The sequence below is a fragment of the Phaethon aethereus genome (assembly GCF_964289735.1).
Source record: "Phaethon aethereus genome assembly, chromosome: 2".
NCBI lineage: Eukaryota > Metazoa > Chordata > Aves > Phaethontiformes > Phaethontidae > Phaethon > Phaethon aethereus.
The window spans coordinates 134,640,017-134,659,220 of record NC_138582.1 but is presented as its reverse complement, the minus strand read 5'-3'; the positions used below and the strand labels follow the sequence as shown (position 1 = coordinate 134,659,220).

Here is a 19,204-nt window from a genome sequence, read left to right as displayed (position 1 = left end):
GGAAGATCACAAAGCATACCTATTACCTTCCGTTGTTGCCAGTAACAACGCGCATAGGCACGATGGAACAGCATTAGCTGCGAGCTGCGCTTAGATCCATGCCTTTTCTGGAGAAGCATCCCTTAGGAACAAACACAAGCTTAGCTCTTCATCAGAGCGCAATACCCTCAGCGTCATCGATGAAACGCAAGGCTGAACACTCATGCACAGGCATGCTGCGAAGGAGCCCTCACAGAAGAGACGTGCGTGTACGGCTGTAACACGAGACGCTTTGAGTGACCACTAACAGCACTGCACTGAAGCGCAGCTTTAGTTTCACATTTTGGTTTTATTTAATACACCTTGCTTTTTACAGAAGCTAAATTTTACAAGCCAAGACTGCTCCTGCTCAAGAGCTTACAATCTAGTTGTAGATAGGATAAACCAGAGTAATGAACTTTGATGAGAAAACAAAGGACAAAACAACTTCATCGAGATCAGTTTGTCAGTTTTAACAGCTCAGTATTTGTCCCAGAACGCACATACTACACTCCTATCTTATGGGAGTCAGAAGCGTGGTTCTAATGAGAATCTTGAGGACAGAGTAGGTAGAAGCCTATAAATGAGGCAACAGGACACTCCGCATGAGGTTCTAGTGAAAAACTCTTTATTAAATAAAAGAAATGGGAGATCACACACGTAACCATGTGAAGTCTTATTCCTGTAGCGTACCCTGCAAAAGCACTGCAACTTGATACCTGCTACAGAGCTACTAAAACTCCATTAAATGCATCAGCCATTGATTTTCATACAGGAACACTTAAAAATGGACCTAGAAAGAGCAGACCAAGTGAGAGGAAGTGACGGCAGGGAAGGAAGTAACATGTTGGTGAGAACCTGGAGGGGAACAGCAATTTTCTAGGACATGCCCAGTCACCTCGTTCGTACAATGAAGCAGGATGGGAAGTCACAGAAACTAGTCTGTAAACTAAGTGGCCCCCAACGCTGTTGGCTAAGTACGTCCGTAACACTGTCAGGCAACGCACATTGGCAAAGCAGATCAACATTACCCGGGAACACCCTCCCATGTTACACTCCTATGCGTTCCTACCAGTATCGCTGTATAAACGAGACGAGAACCTGGCATCTCCCTTAGGAGAAAAAAAGCAAAAAATTAACAGCATGCCATGGGATTCCAACGTGCACCATGTGCTCTGCTTTGAGAACAAACCTAAACACTACAGCTATAGGGAATGTGCTCTTCCAGTTCTCAGCAAATGATCATCTTCTTTCACAAATGTGGTCAAGTTGCCCAAACAAATTCAGCTGACAGCTTCTTCAAACTTCAGATCTATGTTTTTGGGCATTTGTTTTTTCTTCACGAGAAGCAGTATGATTTCATCCCTAAGATAATATGTACACTCATCACAGAACTGTAAGAATGCTATCTTCTCCCCCACAACATGACAAAGTTCAATTCCTGCCAATTTTACAATATTGGGAGCAATTTCTCACATTTTCCTAAACACTTCTCAGGACCCAAAGTGCAAGTAATAGGAGTAAAATCTAAGTTTCGTTATAAATAATACATAGAACACAAAGTCTGAGTGGCCACAGCCCCAATATTGACCTCTCCTTACCACCACTTTATAAATGCAAGTCACACACTGTAGTTTTGGGGGTTTTTTTTTCTTCCCTCCTATAGCAGTTACCAAGAAGTTATGTTGTCTTTCACATTCTTCCCTCAGTTTGCTGCAGAAAGTGCTTGCTGGGGGCAAGCTAGACCTAGTACTGACAACGCGATCCTCAGTTTAGTACACTGAAACATACTGACCAGCAACATGACCCTTACTTTGAAAACAGAAAGTCTGTAGAGTGACATAAAATCAACTTCTTAGAAATTAAGAGGAAAAGTATACATTGTCCATACGTTGAGGACCAGTAACTGACCACACACTTGTGTTTATTCGAAGTTACTAGCTTTCAGTTATCAGGTTGACTCAAAACAGTGGCCCCTCTCACTGAATTCATCAGTAAACACTGTGCTTGTTACTTGCTTTAATTCGTAAGAACATACCAAGAAAGAAGTCATGAAAATTCAACAGTAAGACAACAAGAAGCTTACTCAAATACCCCAAGCTTTCAAGACTTTAAATACCCAATAACTTAGTTTTTATGTACTGCTGTCCCCTACACACTCCCTTCTCCATTCGCCCGTAGATGAAAATTAAAACATCCTTAATTCAAGTAAATTTTGAACCTTGTTGCAAAACTACTGAAAGAGTGTAAACAGCTTAAAGAGAGAATTACTTCCCTTTGAAGTGTGTGTTTGTTTGTTTTTAGTGTCACATGAATGAGGACTTCGCAACTGTAAAGAAAAACTTCCATTAACTAAATCAACGTTCCAGGAAAGAAGGCAAATTCCTTATCAACTGGTAACTCATTCTGTTGGAAAGAAGAAAGTAAAGCAGATTTTGTGCATCTTCATGTTCTGCTTCTGTTGCAGTCCACCGGGTACCTATGCAAGTATTTCAAATTTCAACTTAAACACAGAAAAAAAAATTTTATGTGAATCCTTAAATATTATTTTTTAATTATATAAAGAAGGTTAATGACATTATGTTCTACCAAAGCTAAACATATAAATTTCAAGTTCAGAATAAACAGTTCATGTCGGTAACAGGTTAAAACCGTACAGACTGAATATACCTTCCCTCAAATACATTCCAGAACCGAAGCTTTCCCAAGCTGACTCTTGGGGTTTGTTTTGATTTTGGGGTTTTTTTTGTTGTTGTTATTCCTCCCCCCTCCAAAGATGCAGCTATCAGTTCTGGTACAGCAGGAACTCTACATTCCAGTCTTTCTCTCTTGATGCTAAAAGCTCTTTAAAAGTGAAAATGATAAAGCTATTGTCCTATCACATTTTGACAAACTGTCTTAAGTCGTTAGTTTCATTAACAGGAAAGAAGGAATTATTTTTATTAAGTGATATAAAACACATCCAAAAAGCTATTTTAAAGCAGTTGTGTCCAACAGAAAAAATATAGTACTTTTTAATTTGTAGCACTGTTTCTCCCAGCAGAGAACAGATGCTTACGGTCAGAGATACAAGTTCTGTGAATACACTTTCAAGTTGACTTTGTTTTAAATCCACCTCAAAATGGAATGTTTCAAATCATGAAAGGGTCTAAAAGCTGCACATAAGCATTATTTAATGTTAGACACACACTAAGTTTTATTAAGCATTACACTAGAACTACTTTGGTATAAAAAATACTTTATTTTAAAGCTATGAAAGTTATAAAAATATGTAGTTAAATTTTCTACTCACAGAATGTTTGCTATTTTAACATTAGTGATTTGTTTCTCCTAATGAATCTGAATTTTATTCGAAAGGTTTACAAGACATTATTACTATAATTTAAAAAACCCAGCATTACAGGGAGCTGTACTAATTGTGATGGTTTATCAGTATTCATTTAACCTCTAGATTTTTAATGAAGGCAGCAAAAACAACTATTTTCTGATGATACAGAATTTCTTATTTCTTGAAGCGTTTCTGTGGTTGACCACTTCTTCATTAGTTACCTGCAGCATGGCACCTTCCTGCCAAAGAAAAAAAAAGTGTATCTGAAGATGTTTATCACATATGTCTAAACCAAATTACCAATAGGGGAACTTCAGCCATTTTAAAAAAAAAAGTATAAGCAGTTCACTGGTGTGTCTAACACAAAAGGAACAGGACTTTTGTTAGCTGAGTCCATGTTCTTCAGTGGGTAGCCTTTTAAAGGCAATGGAACTTTGAAATTAGGGCATTTTTGGCTGTGCTTTTTTTTGGGTGGGTTTTGTTGATTTTCATTTAAAAACCAAATCTAGTAGAGTATGCCACCCTTACTCTGAGTAACTCATTACTTGATCAATTGTCATTAATTTGAGGTGCAAACATTCAATGCAGTGAGAGTAAGGCTGACTGAATTTGGCACTAAGGTTTATTAGCTGCAAGAACTATAAAAAATGGTGGAAACCTCAACATTCTAGCCAAATTCCAATTTACGTTAATTACATTATACACTCATGAAATACCACCTGCAGTTTCATTTGAAGTTTCACTTCCCCGCCTAAAGAACTGCTTATGCAGTTGTTAAAAGAATGGACGACACATTCCTTCACAAGAGGCAGATGTATTCTGTGGTGCAATTTTTTTTCCTTACACGTAAACAGTCTACAGTTACTTGGGAACCTTCAGGATGAAACGTGTTATATAAAATAGATTACAGTAGACAAGACACATAACAACATAGTTCATTTTCAACAGCACAGAGCTACCTTCATTGCATTACCTTGCAACCACCATAATGCATAGACTCCCATGAAAAATAAAATGTTGCAGGATGCAAAAATAAAGTTGTATGATTTAATTAACTTGTGACCTACCATTTTAACTACCAACACCAGGGATGGAACCCTTGCAAAGCTTTACTAATGGACACTTGCAGGTCTCATTTGTTCAACTGTAGCAGTGTACAGTGGCAGCAGTCTATGCTTGTCCAGGGTTCATATCATAGCTAGATTCCAGTAGGAAAAAAATATGTTAAGTAGCTGAAATTAACAAAACTTTGTTTGTAAAAAATTTAATAATACAAGAAAACAGGATTCACAGATTTCTTTTCAATTGGTAATTGTTAACTCAATTCATTGCTATGTTAAACTACATAACGATAATCACTATACTGAAAGAATACTGTCAAACAATATTAATTGCTTGGTTTTCGAACATTAAGAAAGGAAAAGTAAATAAGATCTTACCTAAAGAAGTTTAACTGAAGCTTAGAACTATTTTGCTCTACACCCTCAGCCTTCGTTGGCATCCTTATAAACTATTGCAGTTAAAGCTTTGCAGAAATACAGCGCAGCTTTTTAAGACTGGCTGAACTTAGTGACGTTTTCAAGAGTTCTCTTGTACTAGACCTGTGTCCCTGGAAGAGTACCTCGCTGGGGATATTTCCTTTCCTTGCCATTGAAGAAGCAGCATCTAAAAGATCTAAAAAGGTGTTTCTCCTTGCAGAGATATCCCTTAAGTTATCTAGATGTTTTAAACCTGATCATTTACAGACAACATACTTTTTTCTGACCAACATTTAATTTTACATGTACACAATAGCTTTATATTATTTGTGGGACCTTATACTACCCACTCCTTGCCTTATTTTACAATATTTAAAAAAAAAATCTAAAATTACACAATATTTCCTTTAGAATTATTTTATTAAATCATAAATGTACAACAGCTTCTTAACTCTACACACGCACTTAAATTTTTAAAAGGAAAACGTTATGTCTTATTACACCATGATCCTGGCTAATAGCTTTTCAAAACTTTGAGAAAAATCTTAAAAAAGGTTTCACATGTCACCTGAAACTTACAAATTTAACATTATCAAAGGAATGCTTCTACACTTACAAAGACCACTAGAAAGAAACAACAATTAAAAAGCTAAGAAACTGTCTCAAAGGCATTTTTACAATCCTTCCTCCACAGTAAGGTAATGTTATTAAATAATCCAAATCCATTCACAAAATGGCTCTCTGCATCTGCTCTGGTGTCTTCTGCCATATCACTGCATATTTATGCATGACTGAGATAAGTGTTTCCTTAACATTGTTATTTCGATAACCTGAAGCTGTTCTGTTACCTCTGGGCTCTCATCCTCTCCTATTTATACAGTGAAGCCTGTTTCAACAGAAGTAAAGAGTAAAAAAATAGGTTATGAAATTATTCATCTAACCATTTTTTAAAGGAAAGATAATATGATCCTAGAAAGCTTTTAGCTCCTGCAGCTACTCTCAAGAATCACTGCAATTTTAACATATATAAACATACTTACCCATGGCATGCTTGCAGAAACTCAGTAACGGCTCCTCCCTCCATAGCCACCACTTCCTCCACTGCCCCCTGGACCATAGTTTCCTGCAATTGCAGAAAAACAAGACACAGAACAGGTGCATCAGTACACTTTTTAAATCTAGGAATGCGTTTGGTTAGTGTATGAAGATTAACACCCGCTTTACTTCCAGAGATGGCATATACAATAAAGGTTTTAACATTTCACTCTCTTCCTCTAAATAACCTCCAAGAACTGCCACAAGAACTACATGCTGAAATCTTAGAAAGTCTCACATGTAACTTGATGCACTGTACTGTCTTGAGCCTGTGAGGGCTGACTTTATTTGCATGCTAAACCTTACAAGAAAGGACTTCATGTTTCAGTTTCTGTTTCACAAGCTTTACATGCCGCACTAACATTTAGACAACAAAAAGCAGAAAGTATCAGAAAAAAGTGACACTAAAAGAGGGGGCAAAAAGAAATCCCAGCAAGTTTAGTGGACATTAACTAGATTCCCTACAAATATGTGAGCTGATAGGAAAGAATATGAAACTTGGCCAAAACCTTTACAGCCCGGAAACTACAAAACATTTCATAACAGCCTGGAAAAAGTTAGTATCTTGTAATTTATCTTTCGAAAAATAGTAATAATAATTTTCCCCAAGACAAGCTTTACAGTCTCAAGATGACAAATTGTAGCCAACTTACAGAAAGAACAAAGGCACTGCAGTCTATCTATTGCATCCATGTTATCCACTCTCTACATATCAATCTTAGAGTCATATCTAATCTTCGTCTACTCTCTTTTAGTTCAAAAGAGTTATCTGTCCTATCTTCCCTTCCACCTCCCCAAAAGACTAAAGCCTACCCACTCTGGCACCAAAGACAGGTCAGGACATATACAATACCTCCACCATATGGTCCCCCCATGTTCCTGCTGCCACCAAAATTTCCACTCTTCATTGGACCATAATTTGAAGGTTGTTGGTTGTAGTTTCCAAAATCATTATAGTTTCCACTTCCGTAATTGCCTGCATTATCAATACAAAAGTGGAGAAATGCCTAGGTGAGTTAAAACACGTAAAGCGCTCTCAAAGTTGTCTCAGTATTAGAATTTTAAATGAAGTACAAGATCACACAGGTATTGCAGCAGTGTATGCAACAGACTTCTTTCTGATACTATTTCGAAAACAAGAGCTTCCTCAGACAACACTTAGAAACCCCCCCCCCCAATCTCAAATGATTTGCACTGATTTACAACTGAAATGCTTGGTCATTTAAGACAGCAGGTTACCTCCTCCATAGTTGTCATAACCACCTCCATAGCCACCACCCTGGTTGCCATATCCAGGTCCTCCTCCACCATATCCTCCTCTTCCTCCTCCGTAACCAGGACTGCCACCAAAGTTGCCACCTGTAACAATATAAACCTTTAAAATAAACTTTTCAGTGTAGAAGGCAGGCAAATTCTACAGAACCAGAGGACATTTTTCTGGTTAGAAGTCTACAGAGGAAGAAAAGGGTAGGAGTTTCGTAAAGAAATTTCTATGAACAACTATTTTTAAAAGCACACACCTACTCCCAGCCTAACTGTGACCAAAACCCACCAGTCAGACTCCTGAAAGCCTCAATTAAGAAGCTTAATTAAAATCTTGTTTTTTCAGGAAATTTAAGAAACACTGCTATTCTAAAAAAAACAAACCAAAACTGAAATAAAACCTCAGCAAAACAACGCATGGTTGCCCACGAAATAGCCATACAATTTGCCGTATGAAAGTCTGACATAAGCCAACAGCTGTGTGCTTCTTAAAGCCAACAAAATGGCTTTGGCAATTAATATAAATTTTATGCAAATGGTAAGTGAACGTAAAAATGTTTCTGAATGAGCAAAAATAACAACCACTGCCACCACCAGAAGAGTAAACAAACTAACCTCCAGGTCCGCCACCGTATCCGTTATACCCATCACCAAATCCACGGCCACTTCCGTATCCATCTGTTGGAGAAAAACCCCCGAAGTATTTCAATTCACATGTAGCAAACTAACTGAATTCTCAAACCCCTATGACCTTTAAGGGCCAAATCTCAGAGATTATTAAGTGCACTGTATTAGGTTAGCATGGCAAGGTTTTGGTAGCGAGAGAGTTGCAGGGGTGGCTTCTGTGAGAAGCTTCTAGAAGCTTCCCCCATTTCCAAGAGAGCCAATGCCAGCCGGCTCCAAGATGGGCACACTGCTGGCTGAGGCCAAGCCCATCAGTGGCAGTGGCAGCACCTCTGGGATCACATAGTTAAGGGGAAAAAAAACAGCACAGCATTTGCAGACAGAGAGAGAAGTGAGAGTATGTGAAACAACTCTGCAGACACCAAGATCAGTGAAGAAGGAGGGGGAGGAGATACTCCAGGCGCCGGAGCAGGTGGATGCCTGAAAAAGGCTGTGACCCCATGGGAAGCCCGTGCTGGAGCAGTTTGTGAAAAACTACACACAGCCAGTGTGAAGGAGTAATGTTGGAGAAGTTCACAGAGGACTGACTCCTGTGGGAGGGACCCCACACTGGAGCAGGGAAAGAGTTTGAGAAGTCCTCCCCCCAAGGAGGAAGGAGAGGGAGAAACAACGTGTGATGAACTGATCACAACTCCCATTCCCAAGCCCCTGTGCTGCTTGGGGGGAGGAGGTAGAAAAATCAGGAAGAAGTTGAGCCTGGGAAGAGGGGAGGGCTGGGGAGAAGGTGTTCTAAGATTTGGGTTTAGTTCTGCTGATCTCTACTCCGATTTGATTGGCAATAAATTAAATTAATACATCCAAATTGAGTCTTGTTTTGCCCATAACAGTAATTGCTGGATGATCTCTCCTGTCCTTATCTCGACCCACAAGCTTCTTGTTACACTTTCTCCCGCCTGTCCAGTTGAGAAGGGGTGATAGACCAGCTTTGGTAGGCACCTGACATCCAGCCAGGGTCAACCCACCACACGCATGTACACCTGAGTTCGGAAAAATATGTGTGAAATAACACATCCAGTTATTGCTCTACGTCTTCCCTTTTCGTGCATTTGTAAGGTACCCAGTTTTAATTTTGGACATAGCCTTTCCACTATAAAGGTCAGGCAAGTGCTGCATAGAATTACAAAGAAGAAATCTCTGAGTTACTTAACAAAATTATTAAGTTTAGGTTAATTTTGGCTTTTAATAAAATCCCTTAAAAAAACAGAAAAAGAAAATAACTTCATTTTACTGAATACCCACATAATGAATGTGTACTACAGAAGGTTTGCAAGTTATTTTTCCTAAAAATTCTGTAACTGCTACAGCCGCATTTGAATTAAACAGCAGCAGCTTATAAAGTTACCCAGAACCAGAAAGATGGTATAAGTAAGGGGGAGGAAAAAAAAAAGCTACAAACATGCCTGTCTTACCGGCTCCCCCTCTGAAATTGCTGCCAGGTCCTGGACCAAAGTTGCCACCACCTCCACGTGCATCACCAAAACCGAAGTTCCCTGTAAGAGTTTAACATTTGTAAGCAGTGAGATCATGGGAAGTGAACACAAATATCAACCATAAACCCTTAACTATTACTTGTACATACCTCCTCTCCCACTTCTAGAATTTTGAACTTCCTGCATTTCCTGTCTAGAGAGAGCTTTCCTTACTTCTGCATTATGGCCATTGATGGTGTGATACTTTTGCACTGTAACCACATCAAATAAGATAGTATCAGCATTTAAGTACTGATCCGGCAACAAGTAAGAATATCAGGCTTCCAAAAACGAAGTAGTTTCCAAGTTAATCCATATGTATTTCATATCATAATTTAAAAAAACAAAAATACCATCCAATTTTGAAGCGAAGAAGCCAGTACTTATTTAAAGTAAGTGTTCCCGCACAATCCGCCAAAATTACGATGTAGCAAATATTCATGCATGTAACTAATCCCATTACCTCTATAGTTTAAGTATAGCTTTACACAATTACCATGATTTAAGTTTGGCTTTACGCAATTACCATGACTGCAAGGATTATATTATCAAATGAAAGAGTGAAATGAAGCTTACTTACACACAATTTTATCCACCGGATCATGGTCATCAAATGTAACAAACCCAAATCCTCTCTTTTTACCAGACTGTCTGTCAGTAATGATTTCAATAGTGTCAATTTTTCCGTATTCCTCAAAGTAGTCACGAAGGTGGTGCTCTTCAGTGTCCTCTTTAATACCACCAACAAACAGTTTTTTCACAGTAACATGAGCACCAGGTTTTCCGGATTCCTGTTAAAAGAATCCTTTAAAATTACCACTAAGAAAAACAATTTCACAAATCACTATTTTGCCAAGATTTGAGGAATGAAAAACTAAGATTTCTTCCAGCACTAAGATAGCCCTCTTATGATGCATGCCCCTGCAACCGTGCTTGGGGGGGGGGGGCCTTCTTGGAGGGAAGTAACATGGGGTAATTTGGAGGTTTTTCCTCCCTGCTTTATGTCAAAGCCTTAAAAGCACTGAAAAAGACTCAAACAAAAGTGCTATGAAATGCATAAAAGGAAATAAAAAACCTTTAAACATATTTAGAGAAAACATAACTGTTCAGTTTCATGTTTGTTCAAGCATCAACTGTTTGAAAGAACTGCAAGTATTTAGTAACTTAAACTAAAGCAAATTTTTATAATTAAAACAAAGATGTCTCAGCTTCCTCTGCCCATTTCTCCACCAGCAGTGAAACCCACATTCCACTTCAACCTCAGCAAATCCACAGCTATGCATTTTAACCCCTATTCAAAATATGAAGACAACTTCTCACATTCATGGGTTGTTTTTACACCTGTCCAAATGCATTAAACACCTAGGTCCAACCTTAAACTGGTAAACTCTCTCAGAGCTCCCACAATGTGGTAAACAGAAGTCATCCGGAACGTGCACTTGATCCTCAAATACCTCTGCGCCACAGTAACCTGGCTGAAAAGTTTACAGGTGCACTGCACTCCTGTGCACACACCTAATTTGTACCCTGAAGTTTAAAACCAAATATGCCTGGAGCTAAAACCAGAGTAGTCCCAAGATGATCCTACACCACCACTGGAAAACACAGGAGTTTTCCTACTACATTCTCTATTTCTAGTCACTTCAGTTACATACTTTTTAGAAATACCCAGAAATATTTTGGAATAAAGTCAGAAAAGATGACAAGTTTATTAATTCTAGGTTTACTAAACTCCGAATGTTTTAGTAACCATTCCAGAGAAGAGTTAAGTTTGGAATTTGCATAATTACAGGCATTCAACATGTTTTCACTAACAACGCTTTCAGACACCAGTTGCATCACTTGCAGACATAATTCTACAACCAGAATAACTTAGTAATTCAATGTAATAATAGACATTTATGTAACAGTGTCATTGAACAGACCAAAAGTGTGGGAAACAGTGCCTCAACTATGGCCTTTTAACTACAAAATTTAAGCCCAGGCAATTTCAAACAAGAACAAAGCATAACTGTCTGACCAAAACAGAGATTCCTTTTTCAAAGCATGGTAAGTATCTGCTTTCAAAGCCATGCTTACCTCTCTAGCCACAGCTCTCTTAGGCTCAACCACCCTTCCATCAATCGTGTGAGGTCTTGCAGCCATTGCTGCATCAACTTCAGCCATGGAGGAGAATGTCACAAAACCAAACCCCCTTGATCTTTTGCTTGCAGGATCCCTCATTACCTAAAAACAATAAATACGTTTAAACCATCTCTACCTGTCTCGTGTCAAGCTTAACACTAACAACATTTGGAGAAAACATGTAAACTTAATTTATGTTTTCCTTGATTTGATTTCAAAACACAATTATAATAAAGTAGCAGGCTATGCTGGTTAAGTACATGGATGGCACTGGTTGGCATCACAGAAATTCAAGCCATTGTTGTCCTCTGAGACTTGACACACAACTCAGAAATGCTGCTGTATCAGTGACGTACGTTTATATTTATGTTTGTTTTCGGGGGAAAAAAAAAAAAAAAACCACACCCAAAAAACCCCCCAAAAAACCCATTTCTTTTAAGCTTTCTGAAGACCACAGACTTTAACTTTGTGCTATAAAGTACGTATTTACTGCTCCCAAAACAAATTCAGTGGAGGAACTTCTCTGCAGGAGTCACCATCCCTGGAGGTATTTAAAAGACGTATCAAAGTGGTGCTTATGGACATGATTTAGTGGCGGACTTGGTAGTGTCAGGTTTACAGCTGGACTCGATGATCTAAAGGGGTTTTTCCAACCTAAACAGTTCTTCTATGAAAACATCACACAGAAAGACATCCTTTTCTAGCTTTATTGAGGCTGCTTACCATGACATCAGCTTTCTGCCAAAGGTTACCAATCACACAGATTAACAGTGCTCTGTGTAAGCACTCCTGACAATGAGACCCAAGGTAAACTTAAACTGTTGAAATAGGTGGTTAGAAATAATCTGGGAGATTTTACAGGAAACAGATTGTGAATGCTCCCTAACTCTTATCTGCAGAATTTGCAAAAGGAAGTCTATGCATAGCTTCAATGGACTGAATTATGTATAAACCAACCCAACTGTACATGTAACAAAATTTAATATTCCATCTTTTTGTTAAGCTATCCAGAAAACCAACTCCTCACTTTTACAATTTCTAAACAATCTATGCCATCGTTGCACATTAGTATGCCAAACTTACCACACAGTCTGTAAGCTTTCCCCATTGCTCATAATAACTCCTCAAGCTTTCCTCTGTTGTTTCAAAGCTTAAGCCGCCAATAAACAGTTTGCGGAACTGCTCCTTTTCCCTCTATCACAGAAAAGAAGATTATATTAGTTTAATTAACAATACCCCCTCCGCATCAGCATAATTAGACACTAAGAAAGATTTCTGTGTCAGAAACTTTCAGTTAAGACACATTTTTCAAAATGAGGCTTGGCTCTTCTAAATGTTCTACCACTATTCAAGAAATTAAGCAGTTTATGCAATTCTGTGGGTCCACTTTTACAATACAGATTTTAATAATGTGTGCTTCTTCCCATCTCTCTCTCCAAGTATTAAGAACAAGGGACCACACTCAAAGACTTCCAGAATAGTCCTCTCAAAGATCTTTAGGAGATGCTTTTTAAAGAAAAGGAAATTAAAAACAAACCCCCAAGTTCTCATTACAGATAACATGAATTCATACATACTATGCGATTCTATTCCAGATGGCATTTATTTTAAAAAACAATTTTGGCTCTAATTGTTGCACATTAATACTATCATGCTATTTAGCCAAGGCATTAAAAAAAAAAAAAAAAAAAAAGAAGATACAGCTGAAGATGTTCTAAAATGGGTCATGGATTCGTATTTTCTCATTAATTATTAAAATGAATGAAAGCCAGAGCATATGTAAAATTAATCTGCGATCCTACACCATTGGAATTAGTGGCAAACATATCCACCCTCAATAGCAGCAGTATCAAAACCTCAGTGGATTCCCTTTAAAACATATTTGTATCCACCAGTCTAAATTATGCTTTCAGTAAGACTCTGTTCTATCACCTTTCAGAGAAATCACCACTCTGCTTGTTCAGCAGAAATTTCTGCTGTGATGACCGAGTACATCATTAAAAAAAAAACAGGACAAATAATAAGGTATTACATTTACTTTTTTGGTGTGGTATTATACCAAAGCAGGAGGGACAATCTTCCAACTTCTACCAGTTAAAAATACTTTTATAATAACATTTTATACTAAGCAAGCATCATAGTTGTGATTTCCTACACACAACAGTATTACTACATTATACATTTTGCAATTTCATATGTCAAATGGCAACAATTAAAAAAATGCACTAAAAAGTAGTTTGAAAGAGAACTGTCCTGCTAGGAACAAGAAAACTCAACTGCAAAAATTACTTCAGCTTTATACTGTTAAATAATTTTACAAATCAAGAAAACCTGCTTGCGTGTTTAATTACTGTAGGTAGGACTGAACTGGTTATTGTTCAAAATGCACCACCCTATTACCAGCTTGAGATACTGCAGTGAGACAAGGAAGTCAACCATTAGAAAAATAAACTTTTTTCCCCCCTTTGAGAACTATCAGTTTAAATGTCTCTTAACACTTCGAATCTGCTGTTGAATCTAGTATATTTTTCTTCTAAGGAAGACAGAGGAAGCTAGTACTGTCTCCTCTTTGTACAGGCAGACCAAATGAGACACAGGAGTTTAAAAGCAGCAAACCCACGGCATGTCAAGTTTCCTTCCCCCTCATCTCTTAGAAGGGATAAAGGAAAGGATGCTGCGTAACAGACTTGAAATAAAAAGTCATATGCTGCAACTCGTACTGTAATTTATAATTTGAGTAGGCTAGCAGACAAATAATTTTAAGCAATGATACTGCAAAAAAAACCACTCCCTTCAAATTACTTCCGTTCTGATGCTTGAAAATTACTTGCTACACTTCCATTGGCCCCTATGTAATTATAATATGTCTAATAATGCACATTTATCTTCCTGTAAAAATGTAAGAACAAAGGAAATTTAGTTGGGGGGTAGGATTTTTCCTGCAGAGTGTTAGGTTTACCTTTGAAAAGAGTTATAAACATGTAAATGAAACTCAATGAAAGAATGGAATCTATCAGCTGTTAACAACTGCATTTGTTTTTTAAAGGATAAATATATACCACACATTACTAAAACACTAAAAGTAATAATACACTTTACAGATGTATGAATTCTTAGAAACTGGAATCTACCATACGTTAAGTGTCACGTAGTATTTGTCCTACCCAGAACATCTAGGCACTGCACACGTCAGGACACAGTAATAACAAAATTCACGACCAGTTCTTCAATTAAAACCACCGTGTGAAAATATCATAAACATGTTCCACTAATACATGCACAGCCTCTGGGTGTAGAGAGAATGACTATTTGCCTTAAATGTGACAGGTTTAAGAAACTCCGGTTAGTCTAGCATTAACCTCCCACCAGGGTCCAGAGAGCTCTGACCATCTGAAGTTTATGCTGAAGCTGTAACATGTACTTTACAAATTATTTTACAAATTTACAAAATTATCACTCCAGTCCCTCTCACAATCTCGATGAAACTCCTCGTGTAGTAACCCAATACACATACAGCCCACCCCCGCCAAGGGCCACAATATCAAAGCTGGAAGAAAAACCTCTTTCAGGGTTTCCATAGTACACTCTGTGGCAGGAATGGAGTGTGAGAGGAAACCTTTATGAACTCCGTAGAATCTTCATTAGCACTTATTTTAAGCCCTCCTTCACATGTTTAAAACAGCACTTCAAAGGACTGGAAAACGTGCAGCCTTTGTTCGAAAATTCATCATCCGAGCAAGGAAATGTGTTTCATTTAGCAGTAATGTGTGCACAAATACTCCAAACTGACCGCAGACTTCTGCGGAGTTAAGAACCCGAGTAGCAAAAACAGTTAACAGAGATAAGTGAGTGGGATCTCTGAACCACTACAGCTAAGCCCGCCAAAAGGAAAGCTGGGTTTACTGGTCACAAGCTAGAAAGACACTACTCTATCTCTCTCCTGCTCTCCAAGGGCCCCGTTAGCCACTATACGTTCTATAGGGATTTGCAATCCAACAGCCTGGTTCTCCCCCTTCCCCCGTCCTCGCAGCCTCATGTTATCAGGAGTGAAGCGGTTACCGTGCCGGCTCCGCCATGTGGCGGCTATCAGGAACACAGGGGCCCCTGCAGCTAGAAGGGGAAAATGGCGCCCAGAACCAGCCGTCGCCTCCAGGGACAGTGGTGGGGCGGGAAGAAAAGAACTTCTTGGAAGCACCGACCCCAGATGGGAAGAAAAAAAAAAAAGATAAATAACACCCAGGTCTTCAGGCTAAACAGAAACCAAAGCGCTTCTAGGGTGCACCTGCACACACGGTACCAGGAAGAGCTTTGCAAGCACTGTTTTCCGCCCCCGCAGGTACTACAGACGACTACAGCTGCCTGCCTGCCTGCATGTCAGCCCCTACCGCCCTCCCGCCTTACCCGCTTCCTCATCCTCGGAGTGATCCTCACGGCCTCAGGCACAAGCCAGTGTCGGCGCCGCCATTTTACCCCTCCCCCTCGCCACCGCCATTACTAGCAGCGCCACCCCGGCCGGTCAGCACCCCGCAGGGCAAAGGCGACTCCCCGGATCCCGCAGTGACTGACCTCCATAGTCGTGTGCCCCCCTCCTCCAACGCCACCTTAACGGCAGCTCAGCTAACGGGTACGTCAAGCGATTTAAGAACTCGCCACCCGCCATGCACGGCTACCGCAGCTTCCGCCTCCTCTCTCGGCTGCACACTAGCGCCAACCGCCGCTTCCAGAACCTTCCTCCCTGCTAACGCTTCCTCTGCGGAAAGACAACCAGCCCCCTACCCGCCGCGTACCGATCGGGAGCCAAGAGCGGCACCCGGACCTGCGCTGACAGGGGTTCAACCCCACCCGTGACGCCCAGACCCGCAAAAATTCACTCCGTACGCATAACCAAACGTGCCACCCTCCTTAAAAACAAACTCTGAATTGTCCCTTTTCACGTACCATATTCTTCATGGTTTACGTATTCCTGCTTGAGAGTACCGTACAACTGGTCAGTAATGGCTGCCTTAACTGTTACGTAATTTGAAATTCAGCTCCACGTAGCGCTAGCGCCCTCCTTCTCCAGCCCAGGCTCGCTTCCGAGGTTTTAGTTTTAAAAAAAACCCAAAAGGCTTGAATCTGGAGCTTAAATAGCTCCAAAGGGGCAGCAGTTCTGTATAACGCCCCTATGTTTTTATCACGTAATAAAAACTCATCAACTCCCGTTAGTAATGGCTGTCTCCGAAATGAGCCGAAGGAGCTGTCGTCGTCGAGCTTATCCGCTTCGACAGTCGCCGGAAAAAGCCGAAACGGGAATGGAAGACCATTCGACTCGCTTCGGCAATTTCCGGAATTTGCCGAAACAGACAGGAACGGCGCTCGGAACAACCTCGGCAATTTCCGGAGAAAGGGACGCTGCAGTCATCCCCCATCCAGTGCGTTCGGCAATTTCCGACAACGGAAGAGACTCGCGATACGTGCCCGAGCCGAGCCGAAACGGCCCCGATCACGAATGGCACAGTGCCCCCCCCTTTTTTCCTTACCGGAAATTGCCGAAAGGCCCCGAAGACTCAAACAGCAAAGCGAAGGGGTATAATTAGCCGAAGGGGGCCCCGTGTCACCCCCTCCCCGCGGCCACCTGTGGTACTGGCAGGGAGCGAGTGGGAGCAGAGGGAAGCGCACTCCCGAAATCTCCCCCCCCCCCTCCCCCCCCGTCGCTGGCGGCCTGGCCCCCTCCCCCCCGCCCGGGCAGGAGGAAGTGATAACTACACAGATTTTGGCGCCAGCACCGGCATAGCACGGGGCCCGGGAGCCAGCGGAGGGAGGCGGACTTCGCCGCAGCCTACTCCACTCTACCCCGCACGGCCGACATCGGGCGCGCCGCCCGCTTCGGCACTCTGTTCGTTCGTTCTTCCTTCCTGCCTCCCTTCTCTCCCCTCCCTCCCTTTTTCTCTCTTCAGCTGCCCCGCACGCACCACGACAACGGGTGAGTGCTGCCGCCCCGCGCACCAGGGAAATGGCGCTGGAGCTGCTCCTTTCTTCCCGCCCCCTCTCCCCCCCCCCCCCAGCTCCCCGAGAAAACCAGCATGGATCCACCCGTGGCTCCTCACTCGGATCGAAGCCTGCCTCGACGACCCCAACCCCTTTCCCCATTAATTAAGGAGTTTTCGACCCCCCCCCGCTAGTGCTTTCCGAGCCCACTTCCCCCCCCCGCACCCTCGCTAACGACTAGGCCTCCCCGCCGCAACGCGGGAAATGGCCGCTCTGCGAACGGCCCCCTCAGTCACGCCGCAACGAGCTTCAAACCCACCCCGGCGCTCCCTGCCCGCCGTCCCCGCTCCCAGGGCTCGCCGGGGCCGCCCTCCCGGACCGACTGAGGGCCTCGCTACCGCGGCGGGCGGCGGCCGCTCCGGCCCTTTCGCGCCCTCATGGCGGCGGCCATCATGGCGGCTGCAGTTACCGGGCGCCGCGGGCCCGTTCCCCCCCCGGCTCACCCAGTCGCTTTCTCTGTCGCCGCGAGGCATCTTCCTTCTTTTGGACGCCTGACGCGGTCCTGCGCTAGCCCCCCGTTGGAGAGACGTCTTGGCCCCCCTCCTGTGCTGGCGGCGACGACGGTAGGAGGTTGCAGCTCGCGTGTAGGCGGCGTCGTGCGCTCTGCCCCGTCAGCCGCCGGCGCGCAGTGCTCGGCCAGCCCAGCCCCGCCAGCCGCCCGCCCTGCGCCGCGCCACCGCCCAGCCGCTCCCACCCGCCCCCTCTTTCCCTTCCCCCACCCCCCGCCTCAACCCCCCTCAGATGTCGCTGTTGCCGCCGCCGCTGCTCAGTGCGCGCAGGGCGAGAGCGAGGAGGAGACGGGAGACCCGAGCGGCTGGGCACCATTGAAGTCTGTATCCTTCTCTCTCTCTCCCCCTTTCTCTCGCTCCAGCCGCCTCCTTTCCGCCCCCCCCCCCCCCCGACTCCCCTTCCCTCTGCGCCCCGCGGAGCGCTCGGCGGTGCGGGCCTCGCCGGCGGGCCGCCGCGGGCAGATGCGAAACGCAGCCCGCCCGCCTACCCTCCCCTCCCCCCCGTCAATACGCAGCCGCTTCCTTGGCGGCGGGGGGTAACGGGCGGAGCAGGGCTGCCGGGGGGCCTTGGCCCCGGCGCTTGCACGGCGCCTCCCGGCCCGCGCGGGGGACAGAGCGGGAGGGAGGGAGGGCCCCGGAGCGAGCGGGCTTTGCCGCGGGGAAGGAGGGCTGCGCCGGGGGGCGGGGGCAGCGGCACCCGTGTGGCGGCGGACGCGCTCGGGAGACAAAGCCAGCCCGCCAGCGCCGAAGGGTGGCCTCCGCCACCGGGTGTCCCCGCTCCGGGAGGCGGCGGCGGCGTATGCCGGGCCCGGGGGAAACGTGGCGGGGTGGGGGAGGCGGCGTGCAAGGGGCCCTGGCGGCGGGGGCGCGGCGCACAGGGCCCGTCGGGCGGTGGCGGCGGCTGCCCGGGGCGGGAGCGGCGGGCCCCCTCCCCGGCCCTCGCTGTGGGGCGGCGGGCCGACGGCGCGCCTCCCGGGGCTGTCCCGTTAGCTCGCCCGGGGCGTCCCCGCCGGCCTCACGTGCGCCCACCACAGGCCCGAGGCGCAGCCTCCCCCAGCAGGCCTCCGCAGGGCCGCCTGCGTTTTCTGGTGGGGGTGGCACGGGGGTTTTGTTATTATTGTGGTTATTACTGTTGTTGTTGTTTCTTTTCCCCTTCCTCCTGCCTTTCAAACGGGGACGAGACAAGCCCCTCTGCGCTGGGGCCCTAGC

General features: G+C 43.6%; 1 protein-coding gene across 1 annotated transcript; it reads right to left on the bottom strand.

The window, feature by feature from the left end:
* Positions 1-3,567: 3,567 nt before the first annotated feature.
* Positions 3,568-17,959, bottom strand: HNRNPA2B1 (heterogeneous nuclear ribonucleoprotein A2/B1; the record flags this gene model as incomplete). Its single annotated transcript, XM_082015295.1, has 12 exons — positions 3,568-3,585; positions 4,414-4,544; positions 5,865-5,947; positions 6,773-6,895; positions 7,159-7,278; positions 7,798-7,860; positions 9,276-9,356; positions 9,446-9,547; positions 9,916-10,126; positions 11,415-11,561; positions 12,543-12,653; positions 17,930-17,959. The coding sequence occupies 10 exons, from the start codon at positions 17,957-17,959 to the stop codon at positions 5,886-5,888; spliced, it is 1,050 nt and encodes a 349-aa protein (XP_081871421.1). The 3' UTR covers positions 3,568-3,585; positions 4,414-4,544; positions 5,865-5,885.
* Between the last annotated feature and the right edge of the window lie 1,245 nt (positions 17,960-19,204).